Below are 19,999 nucleotides of genomic sequence, written 5' to 3'. Positions count from 1 at the left end.
CACCCTGTCAGAGAGCTCAGCAGCCACTGATCACAGCTAAGCTCACGTGTGAAGGAAGGGCCCTGGGTCCGAGTGTCTGACCCACTGCGAGGGCTAAAGAGGCAGGACATGTCACCCGGACCTCAGTCGCTCACTGACTTGAAAGCTGTGGTTTCAGGTACCTGGACCCAACCCGCTCCGGGTCCTCCTGCCCGATTTCCCATCACCTTCTGAGTCTGACCCGCTCCTGACCCAGGGAAGGCCAGGTGGGCTGCAGCTCCTGGACTCTGGGTGCTCTGGAAGTCCTATATGCATAGGACTTCCTATAGCAGCCTGAATCTGTCCCCACCCCTCCCTCTGGGTAACCTGCCTTCCCTGGGGCTGCAGGACCCTCCGTCTGACCCTTGCCTGCCACCCAGGTCTCTGCAGGAGGCCGTGTGATCGGCCAGGCCTGCCACAGAATTCGTAAGGCCACAGCGAGACGCCAAGCTGGGGCCCTCAGGGCCCAGGGCCCTGTGTGGGGGCAGGTCACCTGCTAATCACCACGGAGTGACAGAGTGATGTAAGGGTTACCAGGAACTGACTTTCCAAGAAGAGGAAGAGCAGGTCGAGGATGGAGCTCATGTCTCTGCTTTAGCTGAGCCGCGGCTTTTCAGGAGCAGGGAGGGAAACTTCTGGATGGACCAAGCATTGGCCGGGCTTTCTCTGAGGCCCCCTGCTGCCCAACAGGGGTCCCGCCCTGCTGGGGGTCCAGGGTCACCCCAGCACTTCCAAGGGTGGCCATGGAAATCACGGGAAGCCCAGGAGACAGAATCGTTCTGATTTCTGATCTGCTGGGCAGGGCCCAGGGACAGGGGCTAGTGCCCACCCAGAAGCGGGAGAGCAGCGCTGCTTCAGTGAGGACCCCGGCCACCCGCCAAGGCCTGCGGAGGCCCCTTTCCTGCAGCCGTCCTCCCCAGCTGTGCCTTAAAGGCCAGGGGCCCTCACTCCTCCTTTCAGTTCCCTATTTCGCAGCGAGGCGCTGTGTTGGCAGGAGCCCACCCAGCCTCTCTGGGGGCCAGATCGCAGAACTGAAGGCGCTGTGCCCCGTGACTTCCCCTGGGGGCCTGGCCTTCCGCCTCTGCGGCCTGACCAGCTCTCCCCAGAAGGCCTGGGCCTTTGGGAAGTGGGGTTCAGAAAGGCCTCTGAAAACCTGACAATGATGTATGTGCTCAGTGAAGACACCGAGCCACATGACTGGTGGCCAGTGGCCGGGTACGACCCGGGGTCTGGCTCTGAGCCCAGTGCGTGACCCCAGCTCAGGCCCCGCCCCCAACCCGGGGTGCGCGAGCTTTTGGCCCGGGGCAGACTCTGCTGAGGCTGCAGGGCGGGGCGGAGCCGGGGTCAAAGGGGGCAGAAGAGGGCGCCCCGCCCCCGGGGTGTGTCCGGGCACCCGCGCCACCACCTCAAGGGCCGGGCGGGGCCAGGGCCAGAGCGCGAGGCCGGGCGAGGCGCGGGCAGAGGGTCCGGGAGTGGGACTGGAATCGGGACCCAGAGCAGGACAGGAGTGGAAGCCATGGTGTCGTCTGGGTCGGCGAGGCCGCCGCAGCCGCTGCTGCTGCTGCTGCTGCTGGTGCTGCTGGCGGGTGCGGCGCGGGCCGCCCTCCACTTCCGCCCGGGCCAGAGCTGCTACCGGCCCCTGCGCGGGGACCAGCTGTCCAACCTGGGGCGCAGGTCGGCGCCGGCTTGGGGGGCTGGCCCATCCCCGGGGCCTCCCGTGCACCCCTGCCTCTTGGGGACCCTGCCACCTCCTTGGGCCGCCCTGCCTCCCTTGACCTTTGAGGGCCAGATCCAGTTTTGGGGCTTTCTCTTTCCTTTCACATCCAAGGGAGCCTGGTATTTGGGGGGCTGGACACGTGTGAAATGGGCTCACGTGGATGGAGCACCCACTTGCCCTCCCTCTCATTTGGGGGATGAGGCGGGGGCCCTCAGGAGTCCTGTCTGTGCCCCAGGCCCAGAAGCCCCCCGCACTGACTCTGTTGGTGGTGGCCTCTCCACAGGACGTACCCACGACCTCACGAGTACCTGTCCCCGCTGGATCTGCCCAAGAGCTGGGACTGGCGCAACGTGAATGGGGTCAACTACGCCAGTATCACCAGGAACCAGCACATCCCCCAGTACTGCGGCTCCTGCTGGGCCCACGGCAGCACCAGCGCCATGGCGGGTAGGTGGGGTCCCGCGGCCCCTCCACTGTGGGCCAGGGAGGCCTCTCCAGGCTGCCCCCTTGTCCACAAAGGGTGGCCACAGCCCAGGGTCCGGGACCTGTCCATGCTAGGACTCAGCCTGCGCCGGAGGTCTGAGCCCTCAGACCCAGGAGAGCTGGCCTGTGCCTGCTGCTGCCCCACCCCCCACCCCGCCTGTGAGGGGCCAAGGTGACGCTGGCAGGGGGCTGTCTGCACTGGGCAGGGTGGGCCTGCCTGGGACCTGCGGGTGGCGGGCATCACCAGGACAGGAAGCCAGTGACAAGTGGGTCGCAGGTGCCTTCTCCATCCCCAAGCTTGTGGCCCCAGCCTTTTGGGATGGAGCCAAAATGCAAACTCAGGGGTGGCAGTGAAGCCACTTTCAGCCCCAGTTAACAGTGGGGGTGACCTCCTGGCCTGGGCTTGGGGCATCAAGCGAGGCTGGTCCCCTGTTCTCATCCGGGCTGTAGCTGTCGACCAGGGTGGAAGGCTGCCGACCAGGGTGGGAGGTCAACCATTTGAGGAGGCAGCAGAGACACCAGCCTGCAGCTTTACTCAGGCCCAGGCCGCCCACCTGGTGGCACGTGAGAGGGGCTCCTCGTCCTCAGAGGCAGTCCGGGGTTCCAGGGACCTGCCTCGCACTGGAAGTCCCTTGGAGGAGGGACTCTCCCACTGGGAAGCTGCCCGAGGGGGCTGGGGACACTGTCTCCTCCCTGACTTGGGGAGCTGACCAGGCAGGCCAGGTTCCAGAGTGGCATCTGGTGGGGTCTCCCTGGTGGCCATGCCCCATCTTTTTTGGGGGACTGGTGAGAAGACCCCTGGGTGCTTCAGTGGACACCCGAGCCCTCAGGAAGGAGGAGGAAGGGGGCAAGGAGGCTGAGACTCCCGGTGAAGGTGCGGGAATCCCCAGGGGAGCAGGGGAGGCCAGGAGATCGGTGGACAGCAGGCGGTTTGGCCCAGGCAGGCGCCTTGAGTGAGTGGCCTCAAGGCAGAGGGTCCGGCCAGGCAGGATGGAACCTCGCCCTTCCTCCTGGCCCTCTGGCCCTGGGCGGAGGAAGTGAAAGGGCCTGTGTAGGGGAGGGGAGGGGGCCCTGCCCCCAGGGAAGGGGCCTGGTGAAGCCTGGAAGGAGCTCAGATAGGGAGTCACATGCCCAGATTTGCATTTGTGAAAGGCTGGTGGTGCAGGGGAGCTCTCTGGGCCCCTGTCACTTCTCAGCTGGGTCAAGCAGGGAATTTCTCTCCTGGGCAGAGGACCACTTCTCCCGCTTTCTCCTCGAATCTCTAACACCCCCCCCAGCGGGGTTCTTCTTCCTCTTTCACTGACAAAAGGGGACTTCCAGGGGCACCAGGCCCAGCTGCCACCCCACGCAGCTGGCCATAGTTTCTGCCTTCCCTCCACTTCCTGGCACATGAGTCCTTAGCACATGGGTCCCTGGGCTTGGACTCAGCCAACCCTGGAATCAGATGAGCAGGGGTGTGACCCCAGACCACCTCCAGCCACCACCCACTTGTCCAAGGAGAGATGTCTGCAGTCCCAGCTCCCTCTTCTCCAGTCTCGGGTCCACTGCAGCCTCGCTCTACAAACACCAACCCTGCCCAAGTCCCCAGCAAGAGTCTGCCATGCAGCACGTCCCGTGGGCAGCCCGGGCCCCGCCTCCTGGGCTGGGGCTTCATCGCCTCTCCTTGTAACCCTCGCAGCACTCGCTCACCCCCTTCTGCGCTCCCAGGGCTCCTTATTCTGCAAGGTCACTAGTGAAGGTCAGGTTCCCCAGGACTGAGCCTTGGCTCCACTCGACCCTCCACCTGAACTCCAGCTTTACACCCAGCTGCCCACTCCACTCTCCCTCCCGCTTGGCCACCTCAAACCTCACACATTCAGACCTGAGTGACCCCCTCACCCCTGTGCACGAAAGAAGGCCCTGACCTCTAGAGAGCGTTACTGGCTTTATTTGAGCCCAAACTGCAGTTCCTGGGAAGCGAGATCTCCAATGCCCTGAGGACAGTTAGTTTTACAGCTTCTTTCAGGTGTTTGGAATTTGGGAGGGCCCTGCAGAGGATTCCAGGGAGGTGAGACTGCAGGTCAGGATTCTGTTACCTGAGGGTTAAAGGGTCTGAAGAGGGCATTGCAAAGGTCCCTTAATAAGGGACATGGCCCTTATTGAGGCAAAGAGCAAGACTTAACTCAAAACCTGTTACATCCCTGGGGCTGTGTGCCCGCCATGACCTGCCCAGCTGGGACTTTATGATGAGCTCACCCCGTGAGGCTGTTTTCCACAGAACCCCTTTTTTATCCACACCCCCAAACCCTGTCTTCTTGGTGCTCCCCAGCTGAGCTCGCTCAGTGAAAACATCACCCTTCCCCTCACTCACCTCCCCAAAGGCTGAGGTTGCGCCCCAATCTCTCTGTTCCATTCCCCTCTTCGATCCTTCAGCAAACCTGGTCGATCCAAAATACCTTGCAGACTCATCTGCTTCTTTTTATTTTTTAATTTTTATTTATTGCATTTAGGGAAAGAGTAAAGGAGAGAGAGAGACAGAGATGCCAATTTGGTGTTCCCCCCGCTTACGCGTTCACTGGTTCATTTCTTGTATGTACCTTGACCAGGGATCGAACTTGCATCTTGGTGTGTGAGGATGACGCTCTAACCAGCTGAGCCACCCGGCCGGGGCATTTGCTCTGCTTCTTTCCACCCCCCAGCCTGAAGCACCCTTTCCCCGCACCCTCGAGCGGTACCTGGCCTGGTCCCAGAGCTGCTGGACTGGTCTCCCCGCTGTCTGGTCACAGACAGCAGACTGAGCCTGGTCAGAGCCAGGTCGGGTCATGTTTCTGTTCTGCTTGAAACCCTCTAAGATTTCATACAGAGAAAAGACAAACTCCTTCCTGCACCTGCCGGAGCTCCCTATTCTGTGCAGAGACCCCAGGTGGAGGTTGGGGGGTGCTTCTCAGGCCAGGACCCTGCTCCCCAGACCCTCTCTCCCAGGGGTGGCGCCCCTGGGAGGTCCTCGGCCACCCTCTGTACATGTAGCCGCCCCTGCCCAGGACTCTGCCGCCTGTTTTCCTGGAATCTGCACCCTTCGTGCTTGCACACTGATTGTCCTTTGTCCCCCACCCCACAGACCTCATTGGCCAGAAGCTTTTGTCTGGAGGAGGGGCAGGGCTGCCCAGGGGGTCTCCAAGCCCAGCTGCTCGCTGCAGTGGCTTCTGGGGGGTGGGTATAGTAGACTGAAAGGAGGCCCCGAGGGAGTACCTGGCGAGTGTGGCTGTGAAGTCCCCCTTGGGACACAGAAAGCCAGCCCTGGGGATTGGGGCAGGATGGCTGGCTGCGGGGCCTGGACCTGGGGCGGGAAGGAAGCAGGTCTGTGGGCCCCAGGTGGCCACGGTGACCACCTGTAGTGGTCCCTGGCTGCCTGCTGTGGACTGTGGGCCCGCCCCAGGTGGTAAGGGTGTCCACGCTGACTGGGTCCTGAGCGGCCAGCCAGGATCCTCCCTCTGCACCCCCAGCCCCACGACCCAGGCCCCGCCAGCAGTGGGCACAGTTCCCTCGGGGGCAGGGTCCCCGCCAGCCTCCCCGAGGGAGCTGGTGGGCCTGCTGGCGCCCTGCCGGGGCGTCCTGGGCTGCACACGATCGAGGAGGTGCCCGCCTGTCTGTGCCCCTCAGCAGGCACCTGCACCCACAGCTCACAGCCAGGCTTGGCCCTTCCATGGGGGGGATGAGCAAATGGGGCAGTGGCAGGGGCGACCGCCCTGCAGAGTGGGCGGGCTGGGTGCTGACTCCCCTGGGTGCCGCCTGGCAGATCGGATCAACATCAAGAGGAAGGGGGCGTGGCCCTCCACCGTCCTGTCGGTGCAGCACGTCCTGGACTGCGCGGAGGCCGGCTCCTGCGAGGGCGGCAACGACATGGAGGTCTGGGCCTACGCGCACAAGCACGGCATCCCCGACGAGACCTGCAACAACTACCAGGCCAAGGACCAGGGTAGGCCCCGCCGCCCCCTTCCAGGGAGAGGGCCGCCCGGGCCCGGTGCTGGGGGAGGTCTGGACCCTGTAGGTTTGGGGGAGCAGGGAGCTGGAGCCCTGAGTTCTTGTTAAGGCCACCTGTGGAGGTGTCCTTGTGGCCAGGGCTGGCCATGGTCTGGGGTTCTGATATGTTGGCTTCTTGGTGGTTTCATGGGCCTTTGTAAGAGGGGCACAGATGGCAGTTACCCAGTCAGTTTTCTGGGATCGGGGTGCCCGGCCGGAAGGACATGAGTGGGGGTCCTGGTTCCCGCCTCTCGGCCCTGGCCAGAGTACACTCAGGTGAGTCTGGAGCCCAGGGGCCCCGCATGGACTGCAGCCCTACGCTGGCCCGGAATCCCTGAGGTTGGCACATTCCTTTCAGGCTGCTGCCCTTGGAAATTAAAGAAAAGGTCCAAAGCCCAAGCCCGTAATTGGCAGTTTTAAGCCACCTGCCTCTGGGGCTCCCTCGAGGTTGGCGCAGAGAGCAGGGGGCCTATTCCAGGCTCTGCGAGACCGGCCGGAGGTGGGGGGGGGGGCAGGGGCTTTCCCTCCCCGCCCTCTCCTCCGCAAGGGAACGCCAGCCCCTGGGCCCTCTGGAATACACAACGGGCCCAGCCTCGAAGAATTCCCACAGACTGCTGGCGCGAGTCTGGTTCAAGTGAATGCAGCAGGGGTCAGAGAGCCCAAGAGAGGGGCAGGTGGAGGGAGGAGGAATGACCGCTAGGAACCAGGAATCAGGCCAGTCCTGGGGCCTTACCCTGCCCCGCTCAGCCCTGAGCTGGTCTCCTCTGGCCTCAGCGGCCCCTCGAACCCACCAGCGGGCGGGACGGGTCCATGGAGCTCAGAAGGAACCTGTTTGCATTGAACAGGCTGGCCTATGTATCAGCGAGTGTGGCCACACGTCTCGGCACTTTCCAGTTGTGCTGGGCATTTGGTGACAGTGGTGTCATTTTAACCTTCCAGGGGTCAGTGCCCTGGCGAAGGATCCGGGTTGCACCAGCAGGCCAGGGTCTGGGGGAGTGCAGGGAATGGGGGTCTGGGGTCTTCCGGAGCTGAGGGCTGCATTTTATTAAAAAGCCTAACTCTTGATATCACCTCAAAGCAGAAATAGTCAGAAAATGCTATTTTTTTCCAAATGATTGGCCTGTTCACTAGCCAGCAATGGAGTCGTCTTAAGAGCTAATCATTTCATTACACTCTATCTTCCTCAGCTGTGGAGGGCTGGGAAAGGGTCCTTCTGGGCCCTCTTTCTCCCCTCTCTGGGCCTTTAGAAGAAAAACAGCTGCCTTTTGAGTGCCTACTATGCTCTAATTAACCACCTCTCTGCACCAAGGCCCAGGGAAGGGCTTTTCCCGGCTCCTTTGCAGCTGCAGGAGCAGGCGATTAAACAGCAAACTGCATCTGACAGAGGGGTGGTGCCTGGTACCAGCGCTAGTCCGGGAGCCGGGCAGAGGGGGTCTGCGTGCTCGGCTCCATGCGGGGGCGGGGCTCACGCAGACTCAGCACCCCCTGCCCTCGTCCCGCAGAGTGCAACAAGTTCAACCAGTGCGGCACGTGCACAGAGTTCAAGGAGTGCCAGCCCATCCAGAACTACACCCTCTGGAGGGTGGGCGACCATGGCTCCGTCTCCGGGCGGGAGAAGATGATGGCGGAGATCTACGCCAACGGCCCCATCAGGTGGGCCTCCGGGCCATGTCCACCCTGCGCCCGGCCCACTTATCCCCACGCTCGACACACAGCTTTCCCTGGAGGTTTCTCCCCATGGGAAGGTGGCCGGACCCGTGGGCCCCTGAGTGGGGGGTGGGGGGTGGAAAGGCCCCCGGGCCATGGCAGGGGCGCAGGGGCAGGACCCCCGGCAGACTCCCCCAGCCTGTGTCTCCTGGGTTGGATTTACTCTCCGATTGGCGCTGAAAGTGCGGGCTCTTTGCGTGCCCCCAGCTGCGGCATCATGGCGACGGAGCAGATGGTCCGGTACACGGGGGGCATCTATGCGGAGTACCAGGAGCAGAGCTACATCAACCACGTCGTTTCCGTGGCGGGGTGGGGTGTCAGCGACGGGACCGAGTACTGGATCGTGCGGAACTCGTGGGGTGAACCCTGGGTAAGGCGATCCCAGCCCCCGCGCACGCCGATGGGTCTGTGGGTTCTGTGGCTAGAAGTGGGGCCAGGGCAAGCACCGGGGACACGGGGTCAGAGCACCGAGCAGAGTGGGGCCGTCGCTGCCCTGCGCTGGCAGGGTGTTCGGGGGCATGCTCTCAGCCAGGTGCCAGGACAGCCGCCTGCTCCTCCCTGACCCCCAGGGTGACAACCAAACCTTTCCTGGAGGGAAACAGCCTCGAGGGGACTCGCCTTGGAAATTTCAGTTTAGCAACTTTATTCCTGCACGGCCGTCCCGGTCTTCCTCCTGCCAGGCTCAGCTCTGCTCAGGAACCCCGGCCGTGTGTTCAAAAACACTTTGGATTTGGGTCACGGATCCGGGGAGGTGAATGAGGGCCAGAATTTTAATTTCTAAGACATAGTAGGGCTCATTAATGGTTTACAACATCATGTTCATTATTATGAACTGGGGGGGTGATTAATGTCGAGGTAGTGAAAGGCCAGTATTTGGTGTTAAATGACTGCAAATGGGGATGTTAATGGGCAGTTAAGTCATCTGGTCCAAAGCAGCCACATTCTGGTCACAAGGATGGGCTTCTGGCGTGCTGGGCATGTTCACCAAGAGAAATAGTTCACACAGGGTGTTTGCAGGCGGGGGTCCTGTGCAGGAAAGGGAGGGGCAGCGGGTGGTGGAGCCTGCGCTGGTGCCCAGGTGAGGGGGGGTCTGCATGCTGGGAGGCAGGGAGGGGCAGGGTGCTGACCAGCTGACGGAGCTCCCCTCCCGCAGGGCGAGCGGGGCTGGATGAGGATCGTGACCAGCACCTACAAGGACGGGAAGGGGGCGGACTACAACCTCGCCATCGAGGACGCCTGCACGTTCGGGGACCCCATCGTCTAAGGCAGGCGTCTGGGACGCGCAGGTCTCCTGGGAATGTCGTGAACGGAGACCAGAGGACCCTCGGCCCTGGGTTGTTCCCAGCCCTGGGCTGGCGCTGCTGTGACCTGGAGGGACTGAGGGCGGGGACGCCAGGAACCCGCCCAGAGGCGCGTCTTGGACTGCGCGGAGGACCGTCTGCCCGCCCGAGATGTGATCGAGACACATTGAATGCGAGTTCTCCATTCTCTTCAATGGATGCACTTTCTTTGGTATTTTCGCTTTGGCAACTGTGGTCTATAAAGTGTCATTTATCGCCAGTTCTTTTGTCACCTTGCATGTAATAGGAGTGGGGAGGCAGGGGGGCGGGGCAGTTTCAAGTCGCCCCAGTGATGAACACACACGGGACTTGAGGGAGATCGGCGCCCGGGCCTCCTTCCCACACAGAACAACACGGCACCGGACTAGGGTCAACCCAGCGTAAGGGCTTTATTTGTTCTTGGAAAATTAAAACAATTACATAAAACCTCCACCAGTCAGGTTCTCCTGAGAAAACTTGAGTCCTCTTTGCACGCGGTTTGCTGGCCTGTCTCAGCCCCCTCCGAGCAGGGGTACGAGCCCACCCATGTGGGGGACGAGTCCTGCGAATGGGCTTGACGAGGAGAGGGGCCGCTCAGAGCAGCAGAGCTCACGTGTCTCGCTGCTGTGTCCCTTTTCAAACGCCACCGACTCCACCCAGGCCGCAGTCCCAGGGGCCGATGGAGCCCCTCTGGTCTGGGAAGGGCTCGCCCGCCCCTGGTCTGGAATGTTCCACTTCAGCTCTGGAGGATGCTGCGGGTCAGTTCACCAGGATGAAGTTGGACTTGCAGTGAGCTTTGACAGACGGGAGAAAGGCAGTCACGGTTAGCCACAGGCAGTCACACAGCAACATTCGTCCCTGCAGCAGAGGCACGCACGCCCACCCTACCTATGAACTCCGCCACGGGGTCGTGTTCACCCTCGGTTTTAATGGTGCCTGCGATGCTGTCGTTTTCCAAGATGGGGAGGAAGAGCTGCACGAAGTCAGAGGTGTACGGAGGGGCTATGACGTCCAGCACCTGTGCGGGGAGAACAGCGGGCCACTCCTCCGGCACGCCTGTGAGCGGCGTCCGGCCGCGGGCGGATGAAATGCCAGTGGGTCTGGAGAAAACTGCCGTCCCTCCCCACCCCCGCGTCTTGCCCCCTGGTGACAAGGGCCGTCTCCCACATTCAACGCCCACCCAGATGGCCCCGCAGGCAGGAGGTGCCGGGTGAACCAGCATCTGCCCCCTCAACCAGCACGGTTGTCAGAGCGCGCCGTTCTCGGGGTGCGGTACGGACCCTGCGGACGAACCAAAACGGGCACTACCGGTGTCAACAGCATGAGGCGTGAAACAGGCGGTGGGCTGCTGACCTCAGTCACGAAGTAGCGGATGAGGGAAATGTCCGTGTCCAGCTTCTCCAGACACTTCCGGATGTAACTGACCACAGGAAGCACGTAGCCCCGACTCAGCAGGTGGACCATCCTGTCCAGCAGGGTCTTCTTCAACTCAAGCTACGAGGGTGGACATGGAGGTCAGGCGGGCCCCCCACGTGGCGGCACGCAGCCCCGCCCTGCTCACCTGCTCCATCACGTCCAGCTGGGAGTGCTCGGTCTCGAAGAGCTTCACGAGCAGCTGTAGGACCTGGGGGTGCAGCAGCTGGTGGCAGGTGCTGATCTGCAAACAGGCGGGAGGCAGCCCCGCTGAGCGCCAGGCCCAGGTCCCGGCTCCTCCTCCGCACACCGACTGACAGTCATGGTCACCACCCCCCACAGCTTCTCCCAGCAGTCCCAACAGTGGTGGCCCTCCCATGCAGCCCACGACCGGCGGCTTCTGAGCCGTCTCTTGTCCTTTAGGGGCCACCTGATTAAAAACAGACATCTACACAGTGATGAAATGAGTTCCCTAAAAGGAAAACCCATGTTTAGGCTAAAGTAACCAGCCCCAAGGAGAACATCTTCTGAACGCACTGAACTGGAGTGCCAGCAACTCAGACACGGGCAGGACAAGGCGGGGGCCCGGTGTGGCAGGTCCCCAAGCGACGCTGCGCTCAGCGCCATTTCCCTGTGACATGAATGGGAGCTGCAGGCACTCAGCCCTGGTCCGGTCCATGTGCATGGACCCATGGTTGGCCCCGCTCCGCTCCGGTAACGTCACAGCACCTGCAGGTGGCGGGTGTGGAGCGGGGACCCACTGCCCGCCATGTGCGGCCCTCCAGCCCCTACCTCGTCCAGCAGTGCCAGGTGCACCGGGGTGTGGTCCGTCTGCAGCTGGAAGTACCGCGGCTCTGACACGGTCCAGTCCACCCACTTCAGCACACCCATCGCCACCACCGGGAACCTGCCGGTGATAAGGCACAATGCCGCCTTTCAGCGATGTTGTCCAAAAACAATCACCAAAACCAAACAAAGGTTTAAAAGACGGACAAGCTCAATCCACCCCATCCATTCTCTTCGACACACTCGGAAAGGCTCATGCGGCCACCAGTGGCTCTCAGGTTCCCAGCCCCGGCTCCTAGTGGCACAGCGTGACCACCACCTGCGGGCAGCCGGGGCCGGACAGCGCTCAAGCTACGTGCTGTTCAGCAAAGCCTCTCCTTGTCCCAACATAGCAGGTTATCGGGGAGGGTCAGGTGCCCAGAGAACCCCTCTGACAGCTTCCCTGGTGAGCTCTTACTGACGTGGCTGGCATAACTGTTGGTCTAGCTTTTACTGGAAACATCAACAGACCCAGCTCTCCGAGTCACTTTCGAAGTTCCGGCTGGTGTTCCAGCCACTGGTCTGATCTGCAAACAGACCTGTCTGTCCGTCCAGCTGCCCCTGACATCACTCGGGCTGCTCTCGCAGTCTGAGGTTCCCTGTCTGTGCTCCAATAAGGAAACTTAGTGAGCCGCGTGAGTATTTCCGGAGGGCCAGACTCCGATGGGTCAGAGCCGCCGCGCCCCGCCCACCTGATGCACTGGTAGAGCGTGCTCAGCTCTGCCACCAGCTCCGAGGCGCCCTTGTTCTCGTTGCAGCACAGGTTGTGCACGGTCTCCACTGCCTTCGACGTGGACTTCAGCTCGTCCTTGTTGATGCTCACTCGCTTGTTCTGCAAGCACACGCCCCGGCAGTGAGCCCGCCTGCCTGGTGGCTCGGGGGGCCTCGTGTGGGCCACGCTCTGTGCAGACCCCTCCCTGCTCTGAAGTCAGCAGTCCGCCTACTGGTCCCCCTCCCCAGTCACACCACAGAGACAGACCCTGGTGACCAAGGAGGCCAGGGTTTGTCTCAGAGCACTGGTCTGTCTCAGGCGTCACAGGGCTAGGGAACAGATCCCATCCTTCGGTCCCACAAGCTGAGAGGGTGGGTGGCTTGTGCCCCAGAGTGGCCCTGCACCCTCAGGAGCGACAGCACCTTCTTCCAGGCCTCCACCACGCTGGCGGCGTAGGCCAGGATGTGGATGTACTTGTGCTTGTGGTCCTGGTTGATCCTGGCCCCGGGCTTGAACAGCGACTGCATGAACAGGTCCAGGAAAGCGGGCACCCGGATCTGCAGACATGCAACTCGTTGAGAAGGGACTCGGGAGAGGGAAGGCAGGTAAGTCCGCACGTGCTCATGGCGAAGGGGGCACCATGCTGTGCTCCGCAGGTGCCTGGGGCCCGCAGGCTCCCTGTGGGAGGGAGCAGCCCCGGAGAGGCCCGGGCGTGTTTTGACAGGATTCGCACTCACTGACTTGGGAGAATTAAGAGACGCACAGGCTCTCCACAGTCACCCTTCCCGTGGGGTGTCCGCTTCACCACCAACGTGCAAAGCAACTTACCAGTTCCACGGGGGGCGGGTCCATGCTGGTGAACATCTTGAACAGGACCGTGATGTCGGCCGGGTTCAGGGCCCCTTTGGACAGCATCGCCCCCAGGGCCTGGCAGGCCCGCGGGTAGGAGGCGGCCGTGCCAAGTGCCAGCGTGATCTGACTGGCGTCGTGGCCTCTGCGTGAGAACCAGCACAGGCCTGCCGTCGGGCGGCTGGGGCCCATCGTCGGCACCCTCCCTCCCCCCTCCCCCCTCTTCCCTCGTCGGCCGCTCAGACTTGCTGGGACGCCTGGTTTCCCACTGCTGCCTCTCAGGGGTGCGCTGACCCGCCGACCCAGGAACACGGCACTGGGAGCCCCGAGAGCAGGTCCCAGTGCAGAGCCCTTCTCTTTCTAGAGGGGGCCACGCCTTTGAACTACCTTGTTGGACTCCACTGGTAGAAAATAACGACAGTAAGAGCCGATTTTGTTCTACAGTATGGACTACAATTTAACGATTACCAAATAACTATTTCAAAACTATCGTTAACTGTGATCGATAAATCCCGGGTTATGAAAACAGAGGTCCGTGAGCCCAGGAGGTTGGGCGACCGTGGAGCACTTCACAAACACTTCAGGAAGCAAGTTCTGTACGTGCTTCCAGCTCGCTATGCAAAGGGCCGTCTGCCTACATGTCCCAATAAGGGGCCCAGGGTCCCGTAGGGACCCAGCGGGATGGGGTGAGCCCGGACGCCGCCTCACTTCTCTTGGGCGAAGCGCTGCACCTCCTGGGCGACCCTGCGCACGGCGGATCCCCCCTGCTCCTCCTGGGCCAGCACGGACATCATGGCCTGGGCGAACAGGTAGGTGTGCTCCCCGTGGCACGCCATCTTCTGGAACACGGCAAGGGTGAGGGTCACGAGCAGCAAGGACAGTGCCGAGGAGCGAGCCAGACCCGCTCCGCACTCCTGCAGGAAGCTGGGGCCCGGGCAGGGCAGCAGGGCCGGCACCCTCGGAAGGGAAGGAGCGCCTCGTATCTGACGACACATGACCCGACCACCTCCTTCCGACCGGAGACAGACGAAGAGCTTACAGCAAACTCCGGAAGGTTCTTCTCCAGGTTCTCCTCGCCCCCGTCCAGGATGGTGGCCAGAGAGGTACGGAGCACTCGGGAGAACACCTCCAGCTGCTGGCAGGCGGTGGACACGCTGGTGATCTCCCCTTGGTAGCCGGCGTCAGAAATGAGCTGCGACGGGGAAACAGGAGCCAGACGGTGTCAGTGAGGAGTGACCACGCCTGTCCTAGAAAGCCGGCTGCCGCCGGGGTCCTTGGTCACACACAGCGAGCAAGCACTGGTCTCTCTCAGGCGTCACGCCTGCCCTCTCTCTGATCCCAGCTTCGCCTCTCAGAGGTTTGTGGCCCCACTAACTCCCAGCTCCGTGTGTCTGTGTGGGTGACAAAGGAGACAGGCCAGACACCCCTAACACAATGGACTCCAGAAACCTGTTCTGCCAGACCCTGGCAGCAGCGGACACGGTGATCGGAAAACACGGACACCCCCTACACGCTCTCCTTTCTCCACGTGAGACTCACTAACGTAAGGAGGTGAAGGCCTTTCCCAGAAAAGCAAATACGACCTCCCGAAGGACAAAGACCACCCACGCCGACAGAGCAAAACAGCCCTTGCTTGTCAACGCCTTTGTCCTTCCTCCAACTCTCGCCCTCTCCCCACCTTGACAGTGAAGTTGAGCATCAGACAGTCCGGGTGGGCTTCAGCCAGCTTGTAGAAGAGGTCTCGCCAGGTGGTGTGCGCGATCATCTGCTCCAGCCAGGCCGGGGTCTGCCAATGACAAAGCAACGGCCAGGGAAGAAGCCCCGCTCCAGCAGAAGTGAAGGTCACATCCAAACAATGACAGGGCACCCCAGCTGAGGAGCAGGGCCCTGGGAGTGCCCGGATGTGGCCCCTCGGTCCCAGAGCTGCTGATGCCACCAGGCAGCTGAGGGGCAGGCCCCTGGGAGACCCGACTCCAAGCAGGACATGCCGAGGCACTTCCCGGAGACTTCCGAGAGGCTCATGGAAGCATACGCACAGTGGGGCAGCATCCCACGCACTGTGACCCTGTGCTAAACCAGCTGCGTGTGTGCACCCAGAGGGAAAGACACCTTAAACGGCATGGGTGTTGTGTCCCTCACCCCGTGGGGCCTCCCCACTCTCCCACCAAGCGGCTGCCAGAGCTGGGGCTGTGCTCTGACTCCCCTCAACCAGCCTCGCGCCACGGCTGGGCTCCCCTCCAGCTGCTCCGGCCCGACTGAGGGGCCAGCTCAGAGGGAACGTGGGCTCCAATGGCAGGTGACCACGGCTTGTGAAGACATCGCGGTGACATCACCAACACTTTCTGACCACTGCAGTACTGTCTGGGACTCCGGCTGCCCACCGTCCTTCTCTCCTTCTTGTCTTCCAGGGCCAGACCCATGTCACGGCCCTGCGAGCCCCCTCCGGCCGCCAACCCCCCCACTGGTCCGTCCTCCAGAGTCCCCTGCACCAACCCAGGCCCGGCACCCGTTTCTCTGAGGCCGTGGAGATGCACGAAGAGGCCGCACCTGATTTCGGGTGGGACGGGCGGTGTGAGTCCGCTGTCCCTTCCCTGGAGCGCAGCACCCGGTGCCTCTCCTCTGGAGACCGAGTGCGGCGCTGACTCAGTGCGCCTTCCGCCTCACACCCTGGTTCCCTCCCCGCTCTCACATTTCCTGTGGGACACGCGGTGCCCCACCGCACACGTGCAGTCGGCAGAAGGCCCCAGGAGCCGGTATTATTAGGGAAAGAAGAGCCCTCACCTCTCCTTCTTCAGTGAAGATGGAATCCGCTTTGCGGGGGTCGAAATGTTTGATCAGCAAACTCTTCAGGTGATTTTCCACCGTCTCCTGCACCTGCACGGGCTCAACGCCTGAAAGACAGCGGCCGCCCCTCAGTGCGCCGCCCCGCCTGGGAAGCAGCGTGGGGTCCGAAGTCTGCAGGGAGCCACCATCACCTGAGGAGTCTGCGCCCTTACAAATGTCTGTGTTAATCAGAGCCAACAGTAAGGACCGAAGGAGCGCAGAGCAGAATACACAGGGACGCTGTGCCCTTGTCTATATGGGCAGGAGAACATCTTCAAAACCTCACTAAGGATGAGGACAAGCGACCCAAGCAGACAGGACAGAAAGGCACACCCTCCACAGGACAGAGGGCAGGTGCCAGCCAGGAGAAGCGTGTGTGTCCACTCACGGTGGCGGCAATGAATGGACGTACTCAGTGATGTCACCTGCACCCAGCTCAGTGACTTACGATCAGGCTCTGCTGTGACGTTAGCTAAAGGCCACAGTCACGCTCAGACCTCCAGGGGCCACCCTTCGCTGCTTGCTGCAGTGCCCCTCTCGGAAATGGCACTCGGAGCACGGCCACCCTCCCTGTGCCCCAGCAGCTCCAGGAGCAGCCGTCTGCAGCCCTGCGTCCGCGGTCAGAGACAAGGACAGAGTGGATGGAGATAGCTAAGAAGTGCGGTTTGACTACTGGAGTCTTCAGACAAAGCCGCTTTCCAATTTATCAGCATTACAACGACCCCAAGAGCTTTAAGGATGGGGGGAGGTGATCAGCCAGGACAGGGCCCCCCTCGAAAAAGCACCTGTCTGAATGAGCCACTCGGCCAACAGGTTGACGGTCTGGGCCACAGCGGTGTAGTTCTCCGACAGGAGCTGGATGACGTTCTCCGGAGACCCTCCTGCCTGGAAATACCTGGACCAGGTAACAGACACGCTCTTACACCCACTGCACAGAGACAGGCAGGGGGACGGGTGACCACGGGGAGGTCGGTGAGGAGGAGGACAGGCCACTGAGATGTCTGCAGTGTGGGGGGACCCAAGACGCCGTCTGCTCTCACGCCACACCTCCCTTACTCGTCCTTGTCCCTCTGCGGGCCCGCCGCCCCCTCCCCCACTCGGGAGCCCAGACCCACCTCTTCAGCGTGTTGAAGATGGAGGGCTCCATGATGTAGTCCCGCGTGGAGAACGTGCGCAGGCACTCCTGCTGGACCTCCGCATCGTCCTCGCCCTCCGCGTACTCGTCCTCCTGCTGCTGGGGACACCGCGGGCTGGGTCATTGTCTGCAGCCGCAAACATCCTGCAATCTCGCTTCGTAAATCTCTGTGACACTGTCCTTTCAAAAGTGCCCCACCTGCGTCATCAGTGGGACTCCCGAGAACCTCAGGCAGCCGCTGGACAGTGACACATGGCTCAGAAAGTGGAACCTGTGGCCACACCAAGTGGGCTGCCCTGTGCTTCCACAGGGGACCTTGCCCCGAAGTCACACGGACTACCTCGTTTGCGGGAACCCCTCCCTGTGAACCCCCTGTGGCTGTGTGGAAGATCCATGGGCTCATTTTTGGAAGAGCCAGGCACAGTAAGAGTGTGCCTTACATTCAGTAAGAGTTCAGTAGTCGTTAGCTATCATTGCTTTACTATTATTACTACTACTATGATTATTTTGTATGTGCCATTTCACGCTTTCCAAGTGAGGCCATGCAGTGATTCTCGAGGGCACGCGCCGCCCATCTGCTGTCAGAAAGGGAAGGCACTGACCTGCCTTCCAACAGGCAGGCCTGCTGCACCCCAGCCCCGCCCTGCACGGAGCCCTCCGTGGGCCGTCAGGGACCCGTGAAGGGGGGGTGGCAGGGCCAACAGCCCACGGTCGGTCCAGCTCCCCTGCTTCTGAACACTCACGATGCCCTGAGCACTGTGCGCATCATCAGGGACAGGGAAGTAGAAGACAGGGTATGTCTCTCCCCCTGGGGGTTCATGAACTATTAGCAAAGACCAGCCTTCCTGCACCCAACCCAGCAGCTGTGGCCCAGGGCCATATCTAGCTATCTAGCCAGTCCTCCTCCTGTTTTTGTAAATAAAATTTGACTGGAACAACACTCCCTTTCTTTTTTAATCCTCGCCTGAGGATATGTTTATTGATGTGAGACAAACATTGGTTGGTTGCACCCTGTACACACCTGGACTAAGGACTGAACCCACAACCCAGCTATGTGCCCTGACTAGGGACCAAACCTGCAAACTTTTGGTGTATGGGATGACACTCCAACCAAGCTACCTGGCCAGGGCAACACCCCCATTTTCTAAAAACAGTCACTGTGGCTGCTTTCCCCCTACAACAGCAGAGCCTAAAATATTTACCCTCAGGCCTTTAGAGACATTTGCCTGCCTTTGAGGCCCGGGACCCTCTCTGAGACGGTACTGGACGGGGGCCTGAACAAGGCTGTGAAGGGGGCCGGGTTCGCCTGGAGGCCCCTGTGCATGCCTTAGCCTTGGGCTTCTACCTAGCACTCCTGCCCTCTTCATCTGTCTTCTCTTGGGCAGTGCCATCTCCCTGCCCATCAATCTCGAATTAAGTCTGGGTCCACTGATGGATGGATGGACAACCACCTCACTCCCTCTCCAGACTCAAGTAAACTACTCATGCTCATTTCCATTCAGACTGTGCCCCCCACCCAATACTCCCAACTCATTCCATCCAAAACCTACCTTGACTTTTCCCTCTAACCAGGGTTGTCCAACTCACGGCCCTGGGGCCACATGTGGCCCAGAATGGCGGTAAATGTGGCCCAACCCAAAATCATAAATTTACTTAAAACATCATGAGATTTCTTGTGATTACACGTTGCAATGTATTTAATGGTGGCCCAGAGACGCGGAAAGGTTGGGTACCCCTGCAAACATCTTCTCCCTGCAGCCCGTATTTCAGTAGAAGATTGCACATCCACCGGCTACCCCAAACCCACGAGCTCTGGCACCCCACTCCATTTCTCCTCCCTCACTGCGCCTTCCCATTGTGGGTCCCTGGGGCCCCTCTCACCATCTCTCCCTCCTTCGCTGATGTAAGCCTGGCTCAGCCTCCTCTGGCTTTCCATTGGGATGTCACCACAGTCCTCTGCATAAGCCACCAACCTGACATCTCCCTCTTGCTCAGAAGAAACACCTAAGCCCTTGCGTGTCCATGACCTCCCAGGTGCTCACCTGGCCAACCTCACCTCTCGCCACACCCATGGCCACACGGAGCTGTTGGCATTTCAGATGCTTTCAGCTCCTACCATGTGACACCCGTGGATGTGGGCCCCAGTGAACAAGATGTGGGTCACCCAAAATGGTCCTACCACAAACTTCCAAATCCCGGCTCGTGTCAAACCCCGGTCCCCTTTCTTGATGTTCGGTCCCTGCTCCAGGCAGTCACAGTTAAGGTGACCGTGGAGGGGGCATCTGGTCCACGCCAACCATCATGGGTGCCCCAGGAGCATCGTGAGTAAAGCTCTCAGGGCCTGGGTGTTGACCAGCTCCGCCAGGCCTCTCGCAAAGGTGCGGGCCCACCGCGGGGAGCTCAGTCTACCCATACAGTCCCGGCCTAGTCGTTCCTGGGCATGCCCCCGTCTATTGGTCTTGGACTCAAAAGCGCCCTGGGGCACACACGCGCTGCGGCACTCTGGGGAGCGTGCTCCCACACCACCTGGTCACCAACTTCGTGTTATCTGGACTACATGGCTGACCGTCGGTTGGGTACACTGACAATAGAGACAAGGGGCCTGGGGTCACTGTGCCTAGCAGCGAGCCCAGCCCCAGGCGAGGCCAGCGGGTCGCCCCGCGCCGCAGCTGGGTGCCGCCCCTCGTCGCCACGCCCGCACGTCGCCAGTGCCGAGCGGGGCCCCGACGCCGAGTGCGTGACCCCGGCAGGCAGGGGGCGAGGGGCGGGCCCCACCGGCTGGGGCTGGCAGATGACGGGCTGCGGGGTGCGTTGTACTAGCATCACATGGTGACCGCGGGGCCGCGGCGGCGGGGGCGGGTCCACCTGGTGCCTCTCACCTGGCCGCCGTCAGCTTCGTCGCCCCATTCTGCCGCGCTCCCAAAGTAGTCCTCGTCCATGATGGCGCCCGGCGCGGCGCCCGCCATTCCGTCCGGCGAGCAAGCGCGCGAGCAAGGCGC

The 19,999-nt window shown here is 61.5% G+C and overlaps 2 protein-coding genes across 4 annotated transcripts; one reads left to right on the top strand and one right to left on the bottom strand.

The window, feature by feature from the left end:
- Positions 1 to 1,411: 1,411 nt before the first annotated feature.
- CTSZ (cathepsin Z) lies at positions 1,412 to 9,694 on the top strand. Its single transcript, XM_037153503.2, has 6 exons — positions 1,412 to 1,692; positions 2,019 to 2,182; positions 5,994 to 6,173; positions 7,720 to 7,870; positions 8,132 to 8,294; positions 9,078 to 9,694. The coding sequence occupies exons 1-6, from the start codon at positions 1,535 to 1,537 to the stop codon at positions 9,186 to 9,188; spliced, it is 927 nt and encodes a 308-aa protein (XP_037009398.2). The 5' UTR covers positions 1,412 to 1,534; the 3' UTR covers positions 9,189 to 9,694.
- Positions 9,630 to 19,998, bottom strand: NELFCD (negative elongation factor complex member C/D). Of its 3 annotated transcripts, none has more exons than XM_037153501.2 (15): positions 19,880 to 19,998; positions 16,981 to 17,099; positions 16,651 to 16,760; positions 15,824 to 15,933; positions 14,721 to 14,828; positions 14,082 to 14,234; positions 13,751 to 13,881; positions 13,022 to 13,187; positions 12,616 to 12,750; positions 12,174 to 12,313; positions 11,449 to 11,563; positions 10,805 to 10,900; positions 10,597 to 10,737; positions 10,132 to 10,261; positions 9,630 to 10,037 (listed from the first exon to the last, which is right to left on the bottom strand). In XM_037153501.2, the coding sequence occupies exons 1-15, from the start codon at positions 19,964 to 19,966 to the stop codon at positions 10,003 to 10,005; spliced, it is 1,776 nt and encodes a 591-aa protein (XP_037009396.1). In that variant the 5' UTR covers positions 19,967 to 19,998; the 3' UTR covers positions 9,630 to 10,002. The 3 variants fall into 3 exon arrangements, with proteins under 3 accessions (XP_037009396.1, XP_037009395.2, XP_037009397.1); XM_037153500.2 differs by having other exon boundaries at positions 13,751 to 13,878; XM_037153502.2 differs by having other exon boundaries at positions 16,981 to 17,096; positions 19,880 to 19,997.
- Position 19,999: the final 1 nt, after the last annotated feature.

Source organism: Artibeus jamaicensis, unplaced genomic scaffold, assembly GCF_021234435.1.
Source record: "Artibeus jamaicensis isolate MK-2021 breed Jamaican fruit bat unplaced genomic scaffold, CSHL_Jam_final contig_685, whole genome shotgun sequence".
Taxonomy (NCBI): domain Eukaryota; kingdom Metazoa; phylum Chordata; class Mammalia; order Chiroptera; family Phyllostomidae; genus Artibeus; species Artibeus jamaicensis.
The sequence above is the reverse complement of the archived record's forward strand: the minus strand, read 5'-3'. Positions and strand labels throughout refer to the sequence as shown.

Coding starts and splice junctions, on each gene's coding strand:
- CTSZ (XM_037153503.2), top strand. CDS start 1,535: ATGGTGTCGTCTGGGTCGGCGAGGCCGCCGCAGCCGCTGCTGCTGCTG. Junction 1,693..2,018: donor CTGTCCAACCTGGGGCGCAG/GTCGGCGCCGGC, acceptor GCCTCTCCACAG/GACGTACCCACGACCTCACG. Junction 8,295..9,077: donor ACTCGTGGGGTGAACCCTGG/GTAAGGCGATCC, acceptor CCCCTCCCGCAG/GGCGAGCGGGGCTGGATGAG.
- NELFCD (XM_037153501.2), bottom strand. CDS start 19,966: ATGGCGGGCGCCGCGCCGGGCGCCATCATGGACGAGGACTACTTTGGG. Junction 16,761..16,980: donor ATCTTCAACACGCTGAAGAG/GTGGGTCTGGGC, acceptor TACCTGGTCCAG/GTATTTCCAGGCAGGAGGGT. Junction 10,901..11,448: donor ACCTGGCACTGCTGGACGAG/GTAGGGGCTGGA, acceptor GCCTGTTTGCAG/ATCAGCACCTGCCACCAGCT.